This window comes from Theropithecus gelada, chromosome 12 (assembly GCF_003255815.1).
Source record: "Theropithecus gelada isolate Dixy chromosome 12, Tgel_1.0, whole genome shotgun sequence".
NCBI classification, from domain to species: Eukaryota; Metazoa; Chordata; class Mammalia; order Primates; family Cercopithecidae; genus Theropithecus; species Theropithecus gelada.
The window spans coordinates 95,667,601-95,693,623 of NC_037680.1; the positions used below are offsets into that span (position 1 = coordinate 95,667,601).

At 51.7% G+C, this 26,023-nt stretch overlaps 1 protein-coding gene across 1 annotated transcript in view; it reads right to left on the reverse strand.

Moving 5' to 3' along the window:
- The window catches only part of CFAP65 (cilia and flagella associated protein 65), a 39,925-nt gene extending 14,799 nt beyond the window's left edge, over window positions 1-25,126 (reverse strand). The window contains exons 1-21 of the mRNA XM_025404821.1: window positions 25,063-25,126; window positions 24,069-24,115; window positions 22,354-22,508; window positions 21,833-22,036; window positions 18,860-19,044; window positions 15,555-15,657; window positions 14,562-14,728; window positions 14,179-14,378; window positions 13,758-13,903; window positions 13,072-13,294; window positions 12,487-12,752; window positions 11,292-11,492; window positions 10,743-11,102; window positions 9,112-9,249; window positions 7,134-7,379; window positions 6,339-6,563; window positions 5,305-5,463; window positions 4,929-5,079; window positions 4,294-4,422; window positions 2,642-2,855; window positions 2,187-2,315 (exon numbers count right to left, since the gene is read on the reverse strand). Of these exons, the coding sequence (XP_025260606.1) occupies window positions 2,187-2,315; window positions 2,642-2,855; window positions 4,294-4,422; window positions 4,929-5,079; window positions 5,305-5,463; window positions 6,339-6,563; window positions 7,134-7,379; window positions 9,112-9,249; window positions 10,743-11,102; window positions 11,292-11,492; window positions 12,487-12,752; window positions 13,072-13,294; window positions 13,758-13,903; window positions 14,179-14,378; window positions 14,562-14,728; window positions 15,555-15,657; window positions 18,860-19,044; window positions 21,833-22,036; window positions 22,354-22,506 (3,599 nt within the window). The 5' untranslated portion in view covers window positions 22,507-22,508; window positions 24,069-24,115; window positions 25,063-25,126. The remainder of the gene's footprint in view (window positions 1-2,186; window positions 2,316-2,641; window positions 2,856-4,293; window positions 4,423-4,928; window positions 5,080-5,304; window positions 5,464-6,338; window positions 6,564-7,133; window positions 7,380-9,111; window positions 9,250-10,742; window positions 11,103-11,291; window positions 11,493-12,486; window positions 12,753-13,071; window positions 13,295-13,757; window positions 13,904-14,178; window positions 14,379-14,561; window positions 14,729-15,554; window positions 15,658-18,859; window positions 19,045-21,832; window positions 22,037-22,353; window positions 22,509-24,068; window positions 24,116-25,062) is intronic.
- Window positions 25,127-26,023: the final 897 nt, after the last annotated feature.

The following is a 26,023-nucleotide window of genomic DNA, read 5'->3' on the forward strand; positions in this document are numbered from 1 at the left end:
CCTGCCTCCCCAGTCTCATTTGAGACTCTCCACTCTCTCCCACTCGCTGCTCCAGCCACGCATTGTACACACCAGGCCCTCTGTCTGGAAGGCGCTTCACAGCCTTTCTGCCTTTTGCGCCAGGCTGTAGGTCTAGCTTAGTTGTAGCTTTCTGTAGGAAACCCTTCTGAAATGCTGCACACACCTCCTTCACAGCACATATGACCCTGCAACAGGAGGCTAGTCTGCCGCACCTGGAAGGAAGGGACTAGGCCCATCCCCATTTCTATCCTGAAGACCAGCCCAGAGCCTGCATCTAGGAAGCTCGCAGTAAAGGTGTGGCCAATGAATTAAAGACTGCATGAGTGAACAAATGCCGTTAACCAGCATATTTGACATCTGAAAAGAATCTCCCCTTAAATGCAAGACCCTACAAAGGCCAGGGCCAGATAAAGCAGAGGCGCGAAGGGGAGAAGGTGTGGAGGGAGTGGGGCGGCTGCATGGTTCCCTGCTTCCCCTGGAGCTCCCCCTCCCACGTGGGGTTCCTGCCTGCTGCTGCCTCCTGGCCCTCTCTGACAGGCCTTGGCAGGAATAAAACTCTCCATCTGTTCTTTATGAGCTCAGAAGAGACGGACTAGAATTTTCAAAAATAGCCTTCTAAGAAATTGAAAGGAAATACAACAACACAAAAAGCATAGGAGAGTCAATCTACTTAGAATCCTGGAAGAGGCACGGACTGCCTTCCTGCACCTCAGATGATCTCCTGATGGATGGGCCCCGCTGGCTGGGCATGCTGCCTGGGTTTCCCCCGCCTCTGTTTCCAGCAGCCTGGACCCTCTCCACAGAGAGCGTGAGTTGGTTGCTCCTACACAAACACCGGCGCGCGGTCCCCTCCAGGAAACAGGCCAACACTGCTTTTTCTGCCCCCACCCCTCTCCCTGGAGCCCTGTAGGGCCTGGCTCCGGGCCCATTCAAAGAGCCCAGTGAATGGCAAGTCTGGAGCTCAAGGCAGTCCCTGGCCTTCCCCACCAGGCTGGCAGCTGTGCCAAGCTTCCCAGTCATTCAGGGCTGGGAGCCCTCAGTTACTCACAGTTCTGGCCCTTCTCAGACAGGAGCCCCCTAAAGAGCCAGTTTCCCCATCTTCCTCCACCATGGAGGAGAAAGGGGACAGTCAGAGAGTGAGGGGCCGCTAGTGCCCCCCCGATGATGCAGACCCCATCCCTTTCACCCCACATTCCCCAAGGCTCTCTCTGCTCAGGCCAGCGAGTTCCTGATCACAGAAGCCCCATCTGCATATTTTCATTCTCCCCCACTCACTGCCACGCCCTGGCCAGACCCCTGGATCTGTCTCCCAAATCTGACCCAGATGGAGACACTTTTTTTTTCACCTCTCTTTAGCCAAGCAAAGTTGGAAGTCATCAAAAGGGAGTTTACTAGGAAACCAAGGCACATGGTGGAGGGAGGAAAAGTCCAGGCACGGAAGCAGGATGTTTGCTGGGCACAAGTTCTGAGCCCCTGGGGGAGAAAAGCCCCTCAGACAGGACCCTCAGGGGCAGCTTTGTCCCCGGCAGCAGATCTCTGTCCTTCCCCACCAGAGACCCTCAACTTGCTCCCATTCAGGCCCAGCCTCCATGAAGCTGGGGCTGTGTCAGGTGGGCCCCAGCACCGAGCCAGTGCATACTATGTAGAAGCAACACAGCCTTCTTGCTGACTAACTGGGGTAGGCAAGGGCTCTGGACCGGACAAATCCAGCTTTGAACCTGGCTCTGTCCATTCACGGCTGAATGGTCTTTGCTGAGTCCTTAACCTTGCTGACCCTCAGCCTCCCTGTCTATGAAAGAGTCTAGAGAAGAGGAGTTTCCCACAGGACTGGAGGAGAAAAGGCTTGTAAAGCGCAGGTCCTGGTGTGCAGCAGATACCCAGCAAATGCGTCTCATTTGTTACGCTATTAAGGCCACTATGCCCAGGCTCCATCAGGGCAGTCCCACCACTTCTGAGCCTATCACCATGTCTCAGCTGGTGACAGGTCCCAGGTCCTGCTGGCAACCCCAGTCACACCCTGGCCTCCACAGCCGTCAGTGAGGGACCCACTCTTCACTGACAGCAAGCAGCCAGGCCACCACTGGCAAGAGAGTGCAGCTCTTGTTCTCCTTCAGCCTCTAGGCACTTGTCTCCCAGGCCCCCCAGTGGCCCCCTTCAAACCATACCAGTCCAGGGGCACCACTCCGTTGTTCTTCAGGGCCAGGAATACCACAGAAGGTGGGGCCTTGAATGGTGCGGCCCCGAAATTGAAGTCAAGCCTTAAAGGGGTGAGGATGCGGGGGATCTGGCTCATGCTGTGTGGAACAGAGAAAGGAGCTCAGAGATGGGGATGGGGCCAGGGCAGGGCCCTCCCAGGGATGGCTGGCTTGGGCTCTCCCCTCCCTCCAGCTGGGAACTGGAGAATCTGGGACTCAGGGACAAGGATGGGCTGGCTCTTCAGACCTCAAGCCAATTCCTCCCTTCCCTGGGCCCCTCCAGGGATGGGCAAGAACTGGAGAGCTCTTCCCTCAAAGAGATGGGAAACAGCTTCCTTGTTCTGGGGGTCTGGGCAGAAAGTTCCATGAACATCCCTAGATAGGCCCTGCCCCCAGCCCCCACCCGCACCCCAGGCTCAGCTCACCTGTGCCGGGTGGGCACCTTGTAGGTGAGCTCACAGGGGGTGGGGTCACGCTCCAAGTAACTGTTAAGTAGGTCCAGAGAGAAGAGGCGCCACAGGTGCTTCCGGGTGATACCCTCGGCACTGCCCATGGAGCTGACATCCAGGATGGAAAGCAAGGGGTACACGGCCACCAGGGAGACACAACACAGCTCCTGCTTCTCCCCAGCCTTGTTATCTGGGGAGAGGGGTGAGGAAGAGAGAAGTGGGCTTGCCTCCCACCCTCCCTGGAGGGGGCATGCAGGCCAAAGGGGCAGGAGTCCTGGGCAGTTGGCAGGACCCTCATCAGGAGCAGTGGACCCCTCTTGGGCTCTAGGGCATTTCCAACAACAGCCAGCCCTTGTCTGACACTTTCCGTGTACTGGGCATTGTCCTCGGTGCCTTATACACATGCCGGCACTTAATGTGCGCTGTGATTTGTTTCCAAACTATTTTGTTTAATAACAGCTTTATTGAGACACCATTATATACTGGGTAACTTACCCTTTTAACACATATGATTCAGTGTTTTTGTTTGTTTGTTTGTTTTGTATATTCACAGAGTTGTGCAACCATCACCGCTATCTAATGTTAGAAAATTTTTGTCATCCCAAAAAGAAGCCTAGTACCAATTAGCCATCCCTCCCCATTCACCCTCCCCAGGCAACTGCTAATCAACTTTCTGTCTCCCTCTATCTATTCTGGACATTTCATATAAATGAAATTATTCAATATGTGGCTTTTTGTGACTGGCTTCTTTCACTTAGCTTAATGTTTTCAAAGTTCATGCAAGTGGTGGCAGGTATTGTGACTTCGCTTCCCTTTTCTGGCCTGTGTGACATTATTATCCCCATTTTTATTTATTTATTTCATTTCATTTCATTTTTGAGATAGGGTCTCACTGTGTTGCCAGGCTGGAGAGCAGTGGCACAATCACAGCTTACTCACTGCAACCTTTACCTCCTGGGCTCAAGCAATCCTCCTGCCTCAGCCTCCCAAGTAGCTAGGACTACAGGTGCATGCTACCACACCCAGCTAATACTTTTATTTTTGTAGAGATGGGGTCTTGCTATGTTGCCCAGGCTGGTCTCGAACTCCTGGCCTCAACCAATCCTCCCACCTGGGCTTCCCAAAGTGCTGGGATTACAGGTATGAGCCACCATGCCCAGCTTATTATCCCCATTTGAGACATTGAAACTGAGCACAGGGAGGTGAAGCAACTTGTTAAGGTTACAAGTGCTGGAGCCAGGATCCAGGTCCAGAGCCTCTGGCCCCAGTCCACACTCTTAATTTCCTTTCTATGCTGCCCTAGACTCCTTCCAGCCTGCCTAGGGCAGGCTAGTAAGAACTCCATTTTACAGAGAAGGAAGATGACGTCCAGGGAGGCTTGGGAGCTAAGATTCCACAGTAAGTCAGCACAGCTCCTAACTGCATTGGGCATACGCACATATGGACACTCATCTGGACAGACACATCTGGTGTGTGGCATTTATGCCAGACACCAAAGGCACACTCCAGCACACCCCACTCACCCTGCCAGCTCTGCCTGACGCTTGGTATCCACTGCCTCACACAGCCCTCCCCCTTCATCCTGCACTTCCCTGGCCCTGACTCTCTATGCTAGGCGGTCTAGGTACCTCTGTGGGAAAGGAGAGAGTAGCTGATGGTCCAGGAGTACTGGGACTGGTGCTTGGGACAGGCAGTCAGGCAGATGGTGTCCTGGGACCGGGGTGGCATGCTCCCCTCTGTTCGGTCCAGCTGCAGAGCTGCTCAGGGGTGATGCCGGTGGGTCAGTGGGTAGAGGAGGCCCAGCCTCTCCTCCTGCTCGTTTGCAGATACCCTCCCCTGGGCACCAGGGGAGGACAGCAGGCCCTGAGGCTGGAAACAGGGACTGGAGCCCCTCCTCCCAGCCTGGGTCAGAGGGACCACACCCAACTTTGTGTCACTGGCACCTGCTAAGCACTTTTCCCCACCTAGCAGCCCTGTGAGGTAGGCGCCTCCTGTGGCCCCTTTTAACCGATGAGGAAGCTGAGGCTCAGAGGTGGGGTCTCGCTATGTTGCCCAGGCTAGAGGGCAGTGGCTCTTCACAGTTGTGATCATAGTGCACTGTAGCATGGAACTCCTGGGCTCAAGCAATACTCCCACCTCAGCTTCTTGAACAGCTGGGACTACAGTCACATGCCAATGTGCCCAGCAGGTTAACTGATCTTAACCTCAGTTAAGTACCTCCTCTCACCTCCCCTGGCCCCAGTCCCAGCTCAGGCCCAAGTACCGAGTGGGTGGTTGTCAACGGCCTCAGGGCTGCCCTGCTCCAGGTAGAGGCGGTAATAGAGGGTGCAGTTGCCATCATTCAGGAGGACAAGGAACCTGGACTGCTTGCTGTTCACCAGCACATTCCCAAAGGCCAGCTGCTTTTCCTTTGCCTGGAGGCCACAGTCAGCCAGCCACGAGTGGGGGCTCCTCTAGACCCACAGCCCCACTCTCCCAGCCCCATTTTCAGAGCATCCCCCAACGAAGAGCAAGTTTGGGGTGTCCAGGGCAGAGGGCTCCTATCCCCTGCCCTCTTGAGGTGAGGTTCCCTGGGGCCTTCCCTCCCACATGTCCGGGCCCCTCCCCCAGCCCCCTCCTGCCAGAGCCCTCCCACTCACTGAGAGGCTGCTGGTGAGCCCCACGCCCACCAGCCGGAGCATGTAGTGGGTGGTGGCAGCGGGGTTGGCATTTGGCGACAGGCCAGCTTCCCAGACCCACATCCCCACTTGGAACAGGTACTTGGTCTCCTCCAAAGGGCTGAAGGTCCACGTCAGCGTCTGGGGTCACAGAAATGATCCCTGCAGTGGCCTGCGGAAGCCTCTCCACGGGTACCCGGCCATCCAAGGCCCCACTGCAGGGCATCATGCTATTGGCAGCCCTTTCTCAGAATCTACCGTGTGCCAGGCATTGTACACGGCACATGCATGGAGTCTCCCCAAGCCCCTCGATCCTGTATCCCCACGGGGTCAGTAGCATTATTTCCATGCCTCATTTTCTGATGAGAAACTGGAGGTTCAGCGAAGTGGGGTCCCTTGCCCAGGGTCAGACAGTAGGGAGGGTGGGAGCAGGATGTCAACACTCCAGGCCAACTCCACAGGCTATGAGGCCTCTTGTACCCCCAAGGGACTGTCCCCCGGGCTCTTACAGATGCCTCTGCTGGTGCTTCTTGTCCCAAGTTTGGCCTCCCCAGCCCATCTGTAAGGCTCTAGACTAGGGACAGGAATCTGCTATTTTGAATCCCAGCCAGCACCCCCGCTATGACTACAGTCCCCTTCCTCACCCTCACTGGTGGCTGGCCATTTGGGCCCAAATCCAGCTGCTGCAACCCATCCTCCCAGTAACCTCCCAGCTTTGGGGACCATGGATGGGGAGGTGACATGCCCCTCGGCCCTGGCATCAGAAACACTGGTTCTAGTCCCAGCCCTGCACGGCCTAACTTATGCTCTTAGTAAATGGCTGCCCCACCAAGCCTCAATTATTTGTAAAATGGTAGGGGGATGGTGAGAGTAATATTAACACCTCATCACCAGGTGGGGGAGGTTACTGTGGATGGAATAGGGGGTGCACTTGGCAAGTCTGGGCTATGATAGGCACAAGTAAGAGATGACAGAGGTGAAGGCTGCCGTCACTTGGCAGGAGGGGAGTCACTCACAAGTCTCTCGTTGGGCTGGATTAGCCCCCTGGAGGGCTGGACAGCCAGCAGCTTTCGGTGCTGCTCAGAGACCTTCCACTCGAACTGCAGGGGCAGACGCGAGGGGTTGCGGAAGGTGAAGGGGCTGGTGGAGGAGCAGCCCACCCAGGTGGGCTTGAAGTAGAGGCTTTTGTGGGTGTCCAGCTTCAGCTGCAGCGGCTCCTCCCGGCTGTACATGCTCACCTCCTAGAGCCAGAGGAAGGAGGACAGTGCCCTGACCTCACTCTGCAGTCCCAGCTCCACCCACATGTCCAGGAAGCCATGGCTAGGCAACTTTCCCCCCTTGAAGCAGGCAGTGAAAGGCCCTCTGCCAGCCTGTATACTGGCAGTTTCTGTCAAAAGCAGAGTCAGTGGTGACTGGCCCAGGAGATAATTCTTGAAAAGAACTCAGGGACTGAGAGAGGATCTATAGACCATTTCATGGGGCCAGCCATGGACCCACTACCCCAGAACCTTTTGCTGGCTTGGCCCCTCTACCACCTGCAGGTGTCTTGCCTCCCCCAGATCCTTCCTCTGGGTTCTCTGCACCCTCTTTCTTGGCCTCAAACCCCATGGGGTGGACAGGCAAGGTCCTGAGGGGTGAGAAAGTTGTTCACAGTGTGGTCAAGGGGGTTCCTTCCCTACTATGCTACTTCCTGGAGGGGAAGTGGCTCCCTGGAAATCTTAGGGGCCAACCCCAGAATGTGGCCTTGAAAAGGGTGGTTCAAGATTATGGCCCATTCCCAAGGACCCAGGTCCCCTACCTCTGCCTCCTACCTTGAGATACTGGGGGGAAGCATTGCACTGCAGGTAGAAAGTGTGCTGCTTCCAGGAGCTGCCCTTGGGGTAGGTGCAGATGAGGAAGATCTGGTGGGCCCCGGGTGCCACAAGGCCCGAGGTGGGCCGAAGGATGACGTCTGAACCTCTCTGGGGGGCCAGGCTGAAGGTCAGCAGCATGCAGTCTTTGTTGACCAGGAGCAGGCTGCGGTAGGTGGGCTCACCGGAGGACACTGCTGGAAACAGCTGGGGGTGGGAGAGAAGGAAAGCGGCCCCTGCTCAGAGTTCCACCCTGGGACACAGGGCCGAATGGGGGCTTGGGAGGAGTTGTCTCCAAGGAAATCCGAGGTGCTGCCCTGCAGCCCAGTCAACACCCTGGGAACAGGGAATTGAAGGAGGCCATGAGCTGACACCAAAGAATGCTTTTGTTCTCCAGAGACCTCCAGACAGGGAGACAGGGGGCCACAGGCCCCTGGGAAACTCAGGCCTCCAAGGCCGCTCCTCAAGGATAAAGTGGAAATTGTTTCATTTTAGGGTGTCTTTGCATCACCCTTTGGATAACTCATTTTCAGAGAGCCTGGTCCAGAAGCTCTTGGGCTGCAGTAACTAACCCCTTCAGGCCAGGTGCGGTGGCTCATGCCTGTAATCCCTGCACTTTAGGAGGCTGAGGCGGGTGGATCACTTGAAGCAGGAGTTCAAGACCAGCCTGGTCAATATGGTGAGCCCCATCTCTACTAAAATTACAAAAATTAGCCAGTTGTAGTAGCATGCATCTGTAATCTCAGCTACATGGGAAGCTGAGGCTACAGAATCGCTCAAACCCAGGAGGCAGAGGTTGCAGTGAGCCAAGATCGAACCACTGCACTCCAGCCTGGGTGACAGAGCAAAATTCTATATCAGCAAATACAAAATAAAAAAGCAAGTAACCCCTTCTAGATGATTCTCACACAGGTAACTGATGGAAACCAGCCCGGACAATCTCAGCTCCCAACACTCTTCAGGCATCCAGGGTGTGGCCAGCACCAGCTGAGAGCTGAGCAGGCTGCAAAACACAAAACCTGCAATCCCTGACCAGAGGTCCCCATCCAGCTGGGGTGACAGTGCCTGTGTGTGAGCCAGTGAGGGAGTGACACCAGATCTGCTGGGCTGCATAAAGTCCACAACCCACCAGGAGGAACTGCCAAGGGAAGGGGGCTGAGGGAGGTATTGAGGGGGACTCTGTGAGGCAGGAAGGCCTTTGGGAAGCAGCGGCCTCCAAGCTGAATCCTGGGGTGGCATAGGTTCGGGATAGGAGGGCAGAAGTGTAGGTGGTGAGGGGAGCAGAATCAACCCAAAGCACATTGTCCCAAAGTGGTGCTTTTCCAGCAACCAGAAGTCTAACGCAAAACCTCCAGGCGATGGAGACTGGAGGAGACATCGAAGGCGAAACTGGATTGGAAGCCGGAGGTCTGGCCCCAGGCCCTATGCTTTTCAGCCCTATGTCCTCTTGCTTGTCAGGTCAGGGCTTCTAAGGGCCTTGGGGTGGCCTGGGAATTATGATCTCCTGAGGATGGGGCTGGCTGTCGCTCTCATAGGGCAGGGTGCTTCCCAAAGGCAGGGGCTGCTGGTGTGGCTGTCACATCCCTGGGCCCGCACCCAGGACTTGGGGCACCCAGGCATTCAGTAAACAGGACACAAACATGCAGGAGCTGGAGGGTTTTGAACCTGAGAGTCACAGGAGCCAGTGAGTATTTCCAATGGAGCAGCAAGGGGCCAGCTGTCCAGGCCCCAGACTCCCCCCAGTCCCAGTGTCAGGGCCCAGGAGCAAGTCCTCAACTGGCCCAGATCCCCAGAATTGGCACGGCGGAGGTGGGAACAGCCAGGGAGGGTGCAAAGATGTGTTTCTGAGGCCATCAGAGAAGGGGAGAGGGATCTGCAGGCCAAGGCAGAATCTAGGGCTCTTCTGTCTCCCTCCCACTGTTGCTGGGACCACACTCACCTTGGGGACATCTAGGGAATACTGGGGGATGTGGTGCTCAAAGCCAGAGAAATAGCTGTGGCCTTGCGCCCGCACCGTCAGGCACCAGGATGGGCACATGGTACAGTCCTCCTCAATATTACTGTAGTTCTGCAGGACCTGCAGGGGGGCCAGACCCACGGAAAAGCTCAGAGTCCTGTGTCTGCCCTGTGGGGTGCCCCACCTTGCCCCTCCCTACCCTTGTGCTGCAGGAGTCCTACACTGGACACAGACAGGAGGGCCTCCCTGGGAAGACAGTGCAGAGAACAAGCATCCCAACCAAGTCCCTCCCGCGGGGAGCTAGGCCCTGCGTCCATACAGCAACGCTCTCTTTAGTCCTCACAACCCAGGAGGAGGGTGGGGCTGGGATGTGAAAGCACCATTCATTCTGTAGGAATGAGCCTAGAGAAGCGCTGGCCAATAGAAATATCATGTGAGCCACAAATGCCAGCCGCAAATGTCATTTTAAATGTTCCAGTAGCCACATTAAAAAAGTAAAACACGTGAAGTTAATGTTAATAGTATATTTTATTTAACCCAATAGATCTAAAATCTTATCACTTTAACATATAACCAATATAAAATTAGTAATGAGATATTTTACATTCTTTTCATATTAAGTCTTTGAAATCCAGTGTGCATTTTACACTCACAGCACTTCTCAATTGGGACCAGCCACATATTAAGAGCTCAGTAGCTACGTGTGGCTGACAGTGGCTGTACTGGACTGTGCAGGTCTACAGCCTGTAACCTAAATATCTGACAGGCTCAGCCTCAGCAGAGCCAGGCATCTACAACCTTGTTCCTACAAACCTCCACGTCACCCCACTGCCAAGGCATTAGGATGGAGGCAACTAAAGCCTCCACTTTGGAAAGCCTCCTCAAAAAATCGGATGTGGTCTTAAGTTTAGAGATGACAAGATCAGGACTCAGAGACATTAAGGAACTTGCCCAAGGTCACACAGCTGGTAAGTAACCCTGATCTTGACTGCACAGCCCTACTCTTCTCTGGGCCCCAACACATTGGCCACTGGGCAAGGGCAGTGGGGTGGCCAGAGCCAATAAGAAAGGGACAGGCAGGACTAACGGATGAGGAGAGAGCACCATGCATCTGGGGCCAGAACAGCAGGGCTGGGGACAGCCAGCACTCAGAGTTCCCTGACCCAGGGAAGCTGAGCTAGAAGCCCCTCCCATCACAATCACCTGGTGCTGCTGACTTTGTCTCCAGGCCCAGGTTCCTGCCCACTCGAAGCTCCTTTAGAGGGACCACTTCTTAATTCAAGTACTAGTAGAGAAGCCAGGAGGCCTCCTAGCCAGGAACCCCAGGGAGTGTCCCCCTGTGCACCCAGTTTCCCCAAACAGCTCGATCTCAGCTGAATCCTCCCTTGGAGGGGAGGGGAGACTTACATAAGAATGAGAAAATCAGATGGACCTAGCTGGGCCAGGAGCTTTGGAGGAGACAAACCCATAGGGGCTGCTGTCCAGCCAACAGAAAGCCTGGCACGCAGAGGATGGAGCCCGAAGCCGCCCTCGGTCACCCCCTGCTACCCCACCCAGCCGTTCAGGCTCCCAGCAGAGACCCCGCATTCCTCCCTGTCATTGTGTGCACACACCTTATAGATGGCAAAGGCTTCGAGCTCCACCGTGTAAAGGCAGTTGGGGTGAGGCGGCTGGAAGTGCAGGCGCATGGCCATGGACTTGAGAGGGGGCACGTCACAGGTCTCTGGGGTCACCCAGAAGGGGCAGTCAGACCTCCGTGTCCAGACCACCATGATCTTGCCCTTGGTGTGGTTCATCAGGCACAGGGGTATAGGGTTGGGGGCCTCAGGCCCTGGGCAGGCACCAAAGTCTACCTCGACAGGCTCTATACTGACGGGTGGGGGGAAGATGGTCATGTCGCTGGTGCCATCGAAGAAGAACTCGGTCATGGGGGGGATATAAGGGTACTGCAGGGCCGGCATGTCCTCCAGATCCTGCATGGGGAAAGAGATGGACAGGGCCCAACTGCCATTCCTCTTGCTGTGGCCCCTCCTGGACACACTCCTGTCTAGGAAAGGCTGCACCAGTCACCCCAACTACTAATGGTGCCCATGGGACCCTGGGGGCACAGGATTGCCCAAGAATGACTAGGGAAGGGATATGCAGCTGGGGAGGGCATGTACCTGGATGGGAATCATGAGGGCCCCGTTCTGGTCCTGCACTAGCTTCTTCTCCTTCAGCATGGCATCCAGGATGTCAGGGGGGTAGAGCGTCAGGCCCCGGGCCAGGTGTATACGGTACCAGGTGAGGTGCTGAGGCTTCAGGATGGCTGGCTTGGTGCTGTCCGAGTGGCAGGTCCCCATCAGGTCCAGGAACAGTGGGTCCTGTGACATTTGTCTGTGTGTGATGGGGCATGGGAGGGGTGGTGGGGCAAGGGGGTTGCTGGGGGGTTGAACTGAGGACAGAAGCTGGGCAGACAGGGTAACAGGCAGTGGGGCAGAAGCTCCAGGTGGCCAGTGAGCGAGCACTCAGCAGTGGTCTGGCTCAGCCAGGGCACAGCAGGAGTCCAGGGAAGGTCAGGAGAGAGCACCCCTGTCCTTAGGACACTCAGCCATTGCCCACCCTCCCCCTCTGCCATGGCCCCTGGGCATTCTCCCACCCACCCTACTGCCAGCCCAGAGGCCTGCCAAACTAGAATTCCGGCCCTCCCAAGGGAGGAGAATATGCGGCCTCATCAGGCTTCCCTCTGGGCTTCTGTTCTTTTCTCCATTCCCAAGGCCTCCCCTAGCCCATACTAAACTGTCACGAGAATTAGAGAAAGGCACCCATTCCTCCAGATACACAGACACAGCCTGAGCCTGGGCACTAGCTCAGGGAGGGATTATGGGTTACATTTCAGCCCTGTTTGCCATCTTGGCCAGGCCCCGCTGGTCAGGGCACAGTGTGTCTGATCATGCCCAGGGGCCTAGGGTTGGGGTCTAACTCGAAAGCTCTCTGCCCTATGCATGCTATGTGGGGTGGCTCCAGGGAAGAATTAGTCTGTGAAGTCATGGAAGGCCAAGAAAAGGCAAAGCCTGCAGGGCTCGGCGGGAGAGTGGGGGACCGCGGGTCCAAACCGCCCTCTCCCAGCCCATGAGCATTGCAGCAGCAAAGCGCCTGGCCTGGTAGCAGGGCAAGACTAGCACAGAGTGATCTCCCCTGTGCCCAGGCCGCACACTGGCTCCAAAAGCTAGGGCTGGGACCCAGGAGTGGGAGACGACCAGGCAGACAGCTCTAGAAGTTCCAGAATACAGGGGAGTGCCCACCAAGCCTTGTCACCATCACTGGGCCCCAGGGGAGCCCCTCCTCCCTCAGCCTTATGCCCTCCCCACGACTCACCTGGTGGTGGATGAGACAGGCCACACGCCGAAAGCAGATGATGGGGTGAGTGGGCTGGAAGGCACAGTGCAGGGTCATGCGGGCCTTGCCCATCAGGGTCCCGAAGGCAGGCCTGATGCTAAAGACACTCTCCAGGCAGTCGATGGCAAACTGGAAGTAGGCCGTGCAGTCCGACTGGTTCTCAATCCACAGGGGCTGCTCAGAGCGCTCCCCAAGGTTGACCCAGCTGAAGTTGACAGAGTAGTGCTGCAGGGACACAGCAGGGCCTGGACACAGGAGATGGGGTATCAGCTTCCCCAAGAATGTCTTAGACAAGGTCCCACTGAAGGGAGGTGGTACTCTCAGGGCCAGGCTACAGAGGCCCAGAGCCCTGGCAGCCTGAGCAGAACTCCAGCATCACTGGGTGCCCGTGGGACTGGAATCTCCAGGTAGTCACAAATGATTCCCCATGGGGCCACCAGAGGGCAGCAGACACCCAGGCTGAGGCAAGGTGGCCCTGGCTCTTAGGAGCAGGGAAGGAGCGCTTCAGAATCCTCAGCATGGGCTGCTCCTGTCCCCAGGGGAGACCGCTGGGGTCACAAGTACCTCTACAGAAACCAACGACTTTGAGCAGGGTCTTGGAGGCACAGCCAGAAGGCATGATGGAGAAGTAGTCCACAGTCTTGGTGTCCAGAGTCTTGGGGTGGAAGAACACTGACACGCATTTCTTTTCTCCCGGGAGCACGACGCCACGGGCCATGGGGCATGAGAAGGCCTGGTCTTCGGCCAGTTCTTCTGGGGAAATTTCAATCCTGAAGGGGGCATTTACCTGTAGGGCCAGGTAGAAGGACAAGGGGTCAGGTCGCGGAGTGGAGCACTGTACGATGCGACAGTCTATGCATTGTACTGGCGTGCCCAGCGAAAGGGGTAGGGGCAGCTGGCATCCACCCTGTGCCTCACTAGCCAGACTGCCTCCACATTCTGGAGAGAAGGAGCCGAGTCATGTGCCCCGCGCTGGACCTGCCTTTTAATTCTCCCCAAGGTACTATCACAGCTAACTGTGGTCCTGGGGTCAGGACAGTCTTAGGGCTGCTCGTGGCTCTGGCTGGGGTATACCCCAGCCCAGCCCCCAGCTGAGGAGAAGGACACACCTATTGACAGTTGACATGGGTTATATAAGGCTTGGGGCCAAAGGTGTAGAAAGAAAGGGGGGCATTCAGTAAGGCGGTGATTTTAGGAGACTCCAGTCCTGGAGGCCATGAGTCCTGCTGCCCCTCCCGCCTGGTGCCTACCACCGACGGGTTGTGTAGCCTGATCTGCCTCTCCGAGGTGCAGCCCACAGCAACAGAGCCGAAGTACAACAGCTTCTGGAAGCCCTCGGCATCCTGGTCCTCCAGGCACTTGTGCTTTATGCTCACCAGCAGCTGGGCGCACTTGGCTGGGTCAGAGATGGGGGAGTCTTGGGGGAAACCGCCAGGGCCTCTGTGGCCCCAGCTGAACAGCCCCTTGAAGAAAGCAGATAGCCCCAGGGAACATTTAGTCTGTAGCATCATGGAAGACAAAGGCAAAGCCTTCGGGGCTGGGGGGAGGGCAGGAGGCCGGTGGAGGCCCTGTGGAGGGCAGGCCAGATGGGAGGTGGGGGACACTGAGGCCTGGAGGTCCCAGAAGGTGCAGCAGGGGCCAGTCTGGGGATGGTGGGAGGTCGGGCCTCACCCACAGCCTGCAGCTGGATGCTGCTCCTCTGCCGGCTGCCTGCCCCATACCAGCACGTGGCCTGCACCTCGTGGATGACGGCTGTAAGGGGCTGAAAGGTCACCTTGATCTGAGAGGCCTGGCCTGGCTCCAGGAGCCCCGTGGTTGGCAGCATCTGGAATGGGCTGGAGAACTCCCAGGTGAAGAAGGTGGGCAGGTCCCTGGGGGTGGGGGGCAGGTCAGGGCACTGGGCTTCTGGCCCCTGCTCCTGCAGTAACAAGTCAAGGATGCTGGGCAGACCTCAGACTGCCCTACCCCCACAAGGGAATGCCTGTCTCTCCTGCTTCCAGACACCCTCCTCACAGCTCTTGCTCTCCCCGCCTGCACTTCAGCCTCTTCCTCACCCCACATTATCCAGGCAGAACCAGGCCTCGGTCGTGTCCCCCACAGCACACATGGGCAGTTGCAGGGATGGCGGGCAGATCAGTCTGTGGCAGGGGAGGGTGGCCCGCAGGCACACACAGAACATCCCCTCCGCTTTCTCAAACCACAGCTGGTCCACGTACTCCTTCTGTAGTGTGAGGCGGGGCAGAGGCGGTCACCCATCAGTGGCACTCAGGGACTGCACATCCAGCCCACCCTCAGCCACCCCCAACACAACCACTGAGGGGAGGGCTGGGCCGTGGTCCCCACGTCAGACTCTGAGGGGAGCTGGGCACCTATGTTGTCTTGGTCTCAAAGATTAGAGTCTCTTTTGTAGAAAAAGTATTTTGAGGAAATGTGGGTGGGGGTGGCAGGAAGACGCCAAGGAATGTAGAAGGGGTTTCTTTTTTTTTGAGGGGGGGTCTTGCTCTGTCACCCAGGCTGGAGTGCAATGGTGAGATCTCAGCTCACTGCAACAGCCGCCTCCTGGTTCAGGTGATTCTCCTGCCTCAGCCTACCAAGTAGCTGGGACTACAGGCATGCGCCACCACACCCGGCTAACTTTTGTATTTTTTAGTAGAGATGGGGTTTTGCCATTTTGGCCAGGCTGGTCTCAAACTCCTGGCCTCAAGTGACCTGCCTGCCTCGGCCTCCCAAAGTGCTGGGATTACAGAAATGAGTCACCATCCCCGGCCACGGAATGTAGGGCTTTCTGATGGTCAATATAATATTGCAGCCTCTACCCCCAGCATCCCCTGGGGAACGCCCTCTGTCTAATGAGATGAGGGGCCAAGCCCTTGACAGGGCCTCCCAAGCTGGATTGCTGCTGAAGTGGGCATCATGTGTGTGTGTGTGTGTGTGTGTGTGGTGGGGCAGGGGGCAGGGGGTGCTCCTGGTTGCTCTGTCCTGCTTTCTGTTCTGAGGTCACTGTTCCCAGGTGCCTCCCTGCCCTCACTCACTGTGGCAGACCTTACCGCCTCCAGAGGCCGGAAGACGATGGGGAGCGTGAGGGTTATGCCTGGGCTCAGGAAGATGGGCTGAGGGATGACTGTGAAGAAGAACTTGGTCCTGGGGGGCCTGCAGAAGAGAGCCGGGAGGTGAGCACCTCAGATCAAGGCTCAGAACAACTGGAAGAGGCAGGAAACGAGGGAAGCCCTGCAGCCAAGGGAGCTTGAGTCCTTGGGACCACAGAGAAAGAGATCAAGAGATGAGCACGTGGAGGTGGAAACTCAGGGGTTTGGTTACAAGAGGACCCATTCTCCTCCTCCCCCTCCTATTCTCAGAGATCTTCACTCTGAACAAAAAGGGAGTAGTGTTTGTACCTCTGATGAGTATGGAGGCCTGAAAGGGACAGGGACAGGGAAGGGTTGCCCAGATTTTAAAAAGTCCCCAAGCACTGAGGCAGGGGAACCAAAGCTGAGGAGGGTGGGACCGGGGATGCCTTTCCAGAGACCTCAGCAGAGCTGCAGCATCCCACAGTGGGTCAGAACCACAGCTGCTGCAGACTTTCAAAACATTAATAAGACGATGACATTGTCAGCAACTTTACACTAACAAATGTTTAAATTTAGATGAAAAAAAATTGCTATAAAAATATAATTTATCAAAACTGACCCAATAATTGTACAATAAATATTATGGCTGCTCTGCCTAAAAACACCAAAACATGGAATGGGTGGTCAAAAACCTTTCCACAGGCCAGGCACAGTGCCTCACATCTGGAATCCCGGCACTTTGAGAGGCTAAGGCGGGAGTATCATTTGAGCTCAGGTGTTCGAGACCACCCTGGGCAACATGGCAAGATACTGTTTATATAAAAAAAAAAATTTCTTTTAATTAGCCAGGCATGGTGGTGCATGCCTACAGTCTGAGCTACCTGAGAGGCTGAGGTAGGAGGATTGTTTGAGCTCAGGAGGTCATGGCTACAGTGAGCCATGTTAATGCACTATACTCCAGCCTGGGCAATAGAGCGAGACCCTGTCTCAAAAAAAAACAAGAAAGAAAGAGAGAAAGAAAAGAAAGAAAAGAAAAAAAGAAAGAAGAAATTAGATAAACTTTAATGTGTGTTTATGAGAAAACCTCTCAGCAAAGCAGGAATAGAAGAATATTCCCATAATCTGACAATGTATACACTTTTACAGAAATCCTACAGGAAATCAATCCTACCAGACAGCTTAATGGTGAAACATTGCAGTCCTTTACTCTGAGATGATAAACAAAACAAAGATGCCTCTATAACCACTTCTGTTCAACACTTTTCTATTTAACAACACAGTAAGGAAACACAAAAAGTGTAAGGACTAGAAAGAAAAAAATGTCATTTTCCATTTAAAATACAAATGTGTGCATGAAAAAACAAGAATACTAACAAATAAATTATTAGAATTAATAAGAGGATTTGCCAAGACACTGAACACAATACCTATATAAAAATGACATTTTAAAAACTAGCAACAGACAGAAATGAAACAACTAAAAAATATGTCATATATAACAACAGCAAAAATATAAAATACTTATGAATAAATCTAACTAAAGATGTGCTAAATGTCTATGGAGAAAACTTTACACTTTATTGAGAGACATGAAAAATAACCTAATGAATATAGAGATAGCCCGTGTTCATGGATTAAAAGACTCAATATTGTAATGATATCATTTCTCCCCATATTCATCTATAGGTCCAATTAAATCCCAATCAAAATCTCAAGAAGAGTTTTATGTGCATGTATGATAAGCTGATTTGAATATTTATATAAAAGATCAAAAGAAGGGCCAAGAATAGCTAAGACAATCTTGAAGAAGAATTAAGGCCAGGCGTGGTGGCTCACGCCTGTAATCCCAGCACTTTGGGAGGCCGAGGAGGGTGGATCACGAGGTCAGGAGATCGAGATCATCCTGGCTAACATGGTGAAACCCCGTCTCTACTAAAAATGCAAAAAATTAGCTGGGCGTGGTGGTGGGCGCCTGTAGTCCCAGCTACTTGGGAGGCTGAGGCAGGAGAATGGCGTGAACCCTGGAGACGGAGCTTGCAGTGAGCTGAGATAGCACCACTGCACTCCAGCCTGGGCGACAGAGCATGACTCCGTCTCAAAAAAAAAAAAAGAAGAAGAATTAAGTAGGAGGACTTATACAACCAGATATCAAAATTTACTATTCATAAAAATCAATTCCATATAGATAAAAGACAAATATTAAAAGGCAAAAATATAAAGTCTTTAGAAGATACTAGAGGAAAATATCTTAATGACCTCGGGGTAGAAAAGCACTTCTTAGGAAAAGCATAAAAAAGCACCAATCATAAAAGAAAAAGACTGATAAAGTTGATACCTTTAAAATTCAGAACTTTTATTCTTCAAAAGACACAATAAAGAGAGTAAAGACAAATCATAAGATGAGAGAAGATATCCACAACGCATAACTGGCAAAGGGTTTTTAATTGGGATAAGAACTTATACCAAAAAGAAGAAAGAAAAGATAATGTAATAGAAAAATGGCCACAGACTTGATCATAAATTTCACACATGAAGAAATGCAAAGGGTCAATAACCTACAAAAAGACACTCATCCTCATTCATCAGTAATCAGGGAAATGCACATTAAAACCACAAGTTACCATTACTGGCAAAAATTTTAAATTCTGACAATAGCAGTTATTGGTAAGGATGTGGAAGAATGGGAACTCTCTAACGCTGCTGGTGGGCGTCTAAAGAAATCTGTGCACTTTGGGAAACAATTTGGTTTATCTACAGAAAGTGAACAGGTACATGGCCTAAGCCTCAGCAATTCTACTCCTGTGTCTATTCCCCAGAAAAGACAGAAGGTGGAGCAAGGTGGCAGAATAGATGGCTCCATCCCGCAAGGACACTAATTTAACAACTACGCAGAAAAACAAACAAGCAAACAAAAAACCACTTTCATAAGACCCCAAAATCACGTGAGCCTTCATAGTACCTGGTATTCCCCAGAAAAACTCTCGTACTTATGTAACTGGACACATATACACAAATGTTGGTAACAGTCCCAAACTAGAAACAGTCCAAACTCACTTCATTCTGGATGAATGCATTATGGTATAGGCACACATTGGGACACTATACCACAATGAAAAAGAATAGACTATAGCTGCACAATTATTCATACTGCACGTGTTTTAAACACTCACTGGCTTTTATATGGCATGTTGAAGGTTTTTTGTTTGCTTTGTTTTGTTTTGAAGAGAGCCTGCTTTCAGGGCTCAATGCTCTGGCACTGGGTCCTTGATCCCTTATACTGGTACCTGTACTTCATCTTCTGGAGTTTCAAGGATCGATTTTTCAGAACCAGATTCCTTGTGGTCTCCTTTCCTAGCTCCCAGCCTTTCCAGTGCAGCTCCTCGGCCACCTCAATGCCCCAGATGACCCTCTTCTTCACTCTCTCCTGCTTCTTTGGGGAGTGCATCTGAGTGTCCACGGAGCTTGCAGGCTGTTCGGGTGGCAGGGAGAAGGGGGAGCAGAAAGGATGTATCAGCAGGGTAGGATGCCAAGATCCAGAGAACAGGTGAAGGTCTTCCTCCTCCACCACCAAGAAAATAAAGGACAAGACAGAAAAACAATGATTGACACCACCCCTCACCCCTGGAGGATGGTCTGGAGACAGATAGTGAGAGGCAGGTAGGCCCTGAAGTCAGGTATCACCTCTTCCAAGACTGGAACTGTTTTGCAACTAGAGCCCCTGCCCCCGAAGCCTTCCCTGGGCAGCCCCATCAGCCACTCTGTGCAAGCACACAAATGCAGGCTTCTGTTCTGTTCTTCAGTGCGCCCTCAGATACCACCCCATCAGGTACCTCCTCCCCTCTTCTTTCTCCCAGCCCTGCCCCTTGCTACAGATGCCTCTCCTAGCTAGAGCAGTCTATCCCAGGCCCTTTTCCAGACCACAGTTCCCTCTGCACCATTCCCTCTCCCATTCCTCAATTGGCTGGTGGGGCAGAGGAGGAGTCAATTTGTCTGCTGTTCACCTCACCCATCCCCTGACTTCTGAGGCCACTCTAAGGGCTGCTCCTGGTGATTGATGCTAGCACTGCCATGTGCAGCATTTCCATCTGTAATGGAAAATCTTTTCATAGGCTTATCCATCACCCCTTTCTAGATGAAGAAGGAGGGGGCATGGAAACCCTCCCTGGGGTGGTAAGGTGGAGGGAGGATGAACTGGTTGCCTTTTCCTACCACGGTCATTGGCATGAGCACTCAACTCATTGGCATTTTATATGTGTGTGTGTGTGTGTGTGTGTATTTGATACTATATATGTGTATATATATATTTTATACTGTGTGTGTGTGTGTGTGTGTGTGTGTGTGTATATATATATTTTTTTTTGTAAGAGTCTCGCTCTGTCGCCCAGGCTGGAGTATAATGGCATAATCTCAGCTCACTGCAACCTCTGCCTCCCAGGTTCAAGCAATTTTCTCACCTTAGCTTCCTAAGTAGCTGGGATTACAGGCACCCGCCATCATGCCCGGCTGATTTTTCTATTTTTGTAGAGACAGGGTTTCACCATGTTGGTCAGGCTGGTCTTGAACTCCTGACCTCAGGTAATCTACCCACCTTGGCCTCCCAAAGTGCTGGGATTACAGGCATGAGCTACCATGCCCGGCCACCATTTTTTAAATCTTTGACCAAGTATTGCTTTTATATTGTTGCATAATATAAGGATATAGTCATCCATTCAACAGATATTTTTTGAGTACCTATAATGCACCGGACACTGTGCTAGCTATGGGACTACAATGATGAACAGGACCAACAAATCCCTTTTCTCTTGGAGCTTACATTCTCAGTTTCAATATTTACTGAGTGTGTCTGATGGCCAACATACTATTTTCTTTCCTGAGTCACCTATGGAAGAAAGGTGACATGGATTATGGGAGGTAATTTACTATAAATATCAGTTGGTGCATCAGCCAATGTCCAGGTAAGAAAACAAAAGCCACTCTGAATGTTTAAAACAGAGAATTTACTGTGGCCGGGCGCAATGGCTCACGCCTATAATCCCAGCACTTTGGGAGGCCGAGGTGGGCAGATCACAAGGTCAGGAGTTCAACACCAGCCTGGCCAACATAGTGAAACCCCTGTCTCTACTAAAAATACAAAAAATTAGACGGGCATGGTGGCAGGAACCTGTAATCCCAGCTACTTGGGAGGCTGAGGCAGCAGAACCGCTTAAACCTAGGAAGAAGTTGCAGTGAGCCGAGATTGCGCCATCGCACTCCAGCCCAGGTGACAGGGCAAGACTCTGTCTCGAAAAAAAAACAAACAAACAACAACAACAACAAAAACCAGGGAATTTACTGCATAACCATGGGTAGTGAGGGAACCTGGGAGTTGGCAACATCAAGAAGCTGCCACCACACCTAGGTGAGAAGTGGTGGAGTCAATACAGCCTTGAGGCCTGTCTGATGGGAACTGGAGCCACAGGGGAAATGCAGCTGCTGACAGAGACACTGTGAACAGCAGAGAGAGGAAGAGAAATGCCCTGGCTTCTCCCTTCCTCCCACTTTCCAATCTCCTACTGGCTCAAAGCAGAGCAGGGAAGGGCAGTGAGTAAATCCAAGGGCAAACAGGCCCGGAATGGCACAGAGGACAGAGATGTCTTCTAAAACACGACCCTCCATTCACAGGGAGGCAAGGGCAGCACATCTAAGGAGCTAGGCACTGTATACCACACAACACAGACACACACTGTATCATACACAAAGCCATACCCATAGTCACACCCCTGGACAGCTGCATCATCACATAGAGAGAACTACAAAGAGTTGCAAAAAGTAAACAGCATCCATACATTATTGGTCAAACACAAAGTCCTAGGGGTCAAGGCCAGAAGAACTTTCTGAGGAAAGAGAAATCCTGGCTATCCAACCAGCCTCTGACTCATTCCTCTCCGGCACTCTCCTATCCCACGGCCTCTCAGGCACTCACTGCTCCCAGCACTCCAGTGTGCTTGGTGCTACAATGGTGAACAAGACTGACAAATCCCTTTTCTCTTGGACCTTACATTCTCAGTTTCAATATTTACTGAGTGTATTCAATGGCCAATGTAATATTTTCTTTCCTGAGTGGAAAAAAGGTGACAAGGAAAGTCTAGACAGGGTCTAGTGCTAAGATGCATAGGGAAGAGTCAGGGCCTCTCAGATTCCCACCCCAGTGCCCTGCCCCCCATGCCCTGCCCTGGCCCTGCTACACCCTGCTCTGCCTGCCCTGGCTATATCCTTACCCGGGCACTGATGGTGCTGCAGGCACTCATGGCTGCACTGCTGTCATTGATGGCGGGGATGGCCACCGTGCTGGTACTCAGGCAGGATCCGCCAGAGTTCACGGTGTGGTCCCTGCTGTTCCTGGACCTCATGATGGAGCTTGGAGCCTGTGTAAGCATCAGGCCCTTGGGACACAGTCCAAAGGGAGCACTCTGAGTATGGAGCTGGGAAGAGAGCAGAGGGTGGGGGAGACAGGAGTGACATGAGAAAGAGAGGCTGAGGGAGGAGACTCTCATAGCCATCCTTGTCATGGAGGAAAGGGTCTGCTTTCCAGCTCTGGCAACAGGTGCTAGGTGGCACCATGAGGAATGAGGCTGTACACGAGATCCAGGGCTTTGCCTGGGAGCCTAGGGACTCACCATCAGGAAAGGCACTCCAAAGAGAGACTTGGGAACAAGGCCCACCCCACTATGCCCCTCCGTGGCCACTCTTGGCACTGCTCAGCAAGCTCCAGTGGGTGTTACTGAAGTGTGTGCATTACCTTTATCTGGCTTTTACTCTCTGCTTGTTTCCTCTGAACGCTCTTGCCTCTTGTGAGAAGAGGAATAAGGGGGAAAGAAGAGGCAAATGAGACTGACGGATTCTCTACCTTCTGGGTTTCCTCCACCAGTCTACAACCTGTTAAGGTAAACATCACTGAAATAGATCAATGAAAGCATAAGTCAATCCATCTCTAGAGCAGCAGGATCCCTGATGACTGTAGCTGAAATCATACGCAAATATATGTGACACATATGTAAAGGATATGCCAGATGCTATGTATGCATACATGTCTGTTTTCCAGGGGGAATGGCCACAGTTTTCACCAAATGCTCAAGAGGATGCTTGACCTCGATCTAAGGGACACAAAGTATCTCAGACTAGCTCTGGCTCCATCACCTTGAATCCCCTCTTCCTTTAGCTGGCTTCCCTTAGCACACACACTCAAGTGTGACTTTGTTACCTCTATAAGAGGACAGCAATTTTCACACTCACACACCAAGACTAAGCCAGCTCCACTCAAGCACATGTGGAAGTGGTTTGCAGATCCCTATAATGACTTACCACAAATGGTTCATCTCTGATTTCCCTTTACAGTTGATACGAAGCCATCATCCATGACATCACAGAACATGGCACTGCTCCCCAAAATATAATGCAATCCACATGTGTACTTTAAAACATTCTAGTAGCCACATTAAAAAAGTGAAAAGACACAGGTAAAATTAATTATAATGATATATTTTATTTAACTTATCATATCAAAAATACTACATTGAATATGTAATCGATATGTAAATATCAATATGTAAATAATCGATATGTAAATCGATATATAAATCAATATGTAAATAATCAATAAATTATTTAGATACTTTACTTTCGTATTTTGTATTAAGTCTTTGAAATCTGGTGTGCATTTTACACTTACAGCACATCTCAATTTGGACTACCCATATTTTAAGTGCTGAATAACTACAAATGGCTATTGGCTACCACATTGGACAGCATCACTTTAATACTTTTTTTGAACATTTGTATATTTTTCAAACTACTCAGTATCCTCCCCCTCTTCTTCAAATAACAATCTCAAAAATAATAATGTCTATTAACATGTACTGAGAACCTACATGGCAGGCAGTGTTGTAAGGTCCTTACAGGGATTTTATTTTATTTATTTATTTATTTATTTATTTGAGACAGAGTCTCACTCTGTTGCCCTTATTTATTTGTTTGTTTGTTTATTTATTTATTTGACACAGAGTCTTACTCTCCTGCCCAGACTGGCAAGATCTCAGCTCACTGTAACCTCCACCTCCTGGGTTCAAGCAATTCTCCCTTACAGGTATTTTAATTCTTACAACAGTTTATGATTATGTGTGACTTACCCATTTATTTGACCTAAAATGATCCTTTTTCAAGTTTGTCGTTCAGTTCCTTATTTTAATGTATTCGGATTTAGCAATTTTAAGATCACCCTTTAGGAATTTATACAGTTCCATCAGACACTCTCTTGTCCCTCCCCCACCACCCAGCATCACCCTTCCAAAGTGGAAGGTTCTGTTGACCCTGGTTTTCCTAGTTGGCAACATGTCTAAACCCTCTGGAGGGGACTATCTAGATTCAGTCATTCGTTCATTCACAAAGCACTTGCTAAGTGCCTATTATGTACCAGGTACTGTGCTAGGCATCAGACAAGGCAGGCAAGGCTCCTACCTCCAACTGTGAACTGGATGTTCAGATGAAGTCAAAGAAAATGTAAGCTGAGGAGACACAGAGAGAGTCCATTACTTCTCTGCCACGGGATGGTCTTGCAGCCCTGCCCTGACTCATTAATGCCTCTGACCTCAGGGGATTGTACAGACAGCTCCTGCCTCAGAGCTCTGAAAAAGTCTCCACTCAACACATGAAACTATTCCAGAGAGTGCATAGAAGAGATGAGAGATGATGGGGTAGAAAGCTGGTCCAACCCATGTCATAGGGCTAGGGAAGTGGTCCCAGGGCAAGGGAAGCTGGATGCCAGCATCTTCTCAGACTCTACGGGGATAGGCAAATTTCTCCATCTCCTGGAGCCTCAGTCTCCTCGCCTGTAAAATGTGGGTTATCCTGACGATTTCACAAAGTTGATGTGCAGCTCGAATGAAACAGGATTTGAAAAAGCACTAAACAAATCTATGTTATAGTAATTAACAACCATAACTTCCCCACTAGCCTGCACTATTCTTCCAAAAGACTCACACATCTGCAGTCGTTGTGAAGAGACTGGGCAAGAGAGGTTTTTTTGTTTTGTTTTGAATTTGTTTTGTTTTAAATTGAAGTTTCCAATTTAGAGAACTTTGAAAATATGTATCATGAGCTTCCTTTATTTGCCTAATTGCTGATCTAAAAATCTCCAAGATAACCACTAGAAAAAGTGGCAGGTCGTCGTATAGAGTCGAGGGAGAAAGAAATAGATGAAACAAAGGGGGACAAAATACACTTAGAGCTGTCTCTCCTTTCTCTTCGGGATCTTTAGTCTGATTGATCGCGCCCAAGACTCAGTCCCATGGGGCTCTCTGAAGAGCATGGAGGGGACCTCTGGCCACGATTTCCCGAAGGATAGGGTCTCCCGGGACAGACACCTTCCCTGGCCACTCGCGCCGCTCCCTAGGACCCTGGGACCCTGGGACCCTGGGACCCTGGGACCCTGGGACTAACGCTCAGAACTTACATCGCCGCCATATTGCCGTCTCCATAGACACAGGACGCGCAGGAAACGGCGTCTTCAGATATCCCAGGGCAACGACGGCAGCCCTAGTGAGGCAAGATTCGTAGAAGGCGAATGCGCCGCCCAAGTTTATTTTCTGTATTCAGTTTTGATTCCCTGATTTTTCCTGCTGGCAGTAACTGTGGGCTTCTACCTGTCGCGACATGGTAATGTAGAGCCCCCTAGTTGTCGTGACGTTCCAGCAATCATGACTTTAATTGACGACCAAATTCTCAGGAAGCTCCTCGGTGGGCTTGGCACTCTGACACGCATAGAGACAGAACCTCATTCCCTGTGATTGCAATTGTTAACTTAAAAGCAGCCCGCAGTTATTTCTTATTTGAATATTGCTTTGCAAATAGATCCCTTTTGCTGATGACAGGGAAGGTGTCCTCTGCGTTTTCTTCCGGCATTTCTTCTTGCTCAGCAACAAGAAAAACTACTCTTTTGAAGGGATCGGAAGGTTAACGTATAAAGGAATTATTATACATAATGTAGACTTTTGGAAGCCCGTTGGTTCATTTGCTGGCATGTGTGTTGGAGGAAGGGTCCCATTTTGTGAAGACTCCTTAGTACGTGAAGCTGAAAGTCTCCAAGTTACTCTTGGGTAACTAAGGATATTTTGCTCCCCAAGACAGCCAACCGGTTTCCTTTCAGATGGAAGGGGGAACGTGACTAGACGGAGAGAGCTTAGTGAGTGGAGGGGTAAACACAGAAGATAAGCTATCATTTTGGGAGAGTTGGAGTTGACTTGTGAAAGGTGAAAGATGGACTGAGATGACAAAGTGACCTGAGCTGGCCTGGGAGATCACATGGCCAGAGACTGGCAGGGCTGGAGGGAAGGGGCAGGCAAATTACGCCAGCATGATTAGTAGTTTTCCGGGAATCAAAGAATGTGGAACTCAGTGAGCTTTTCACTGGTTTT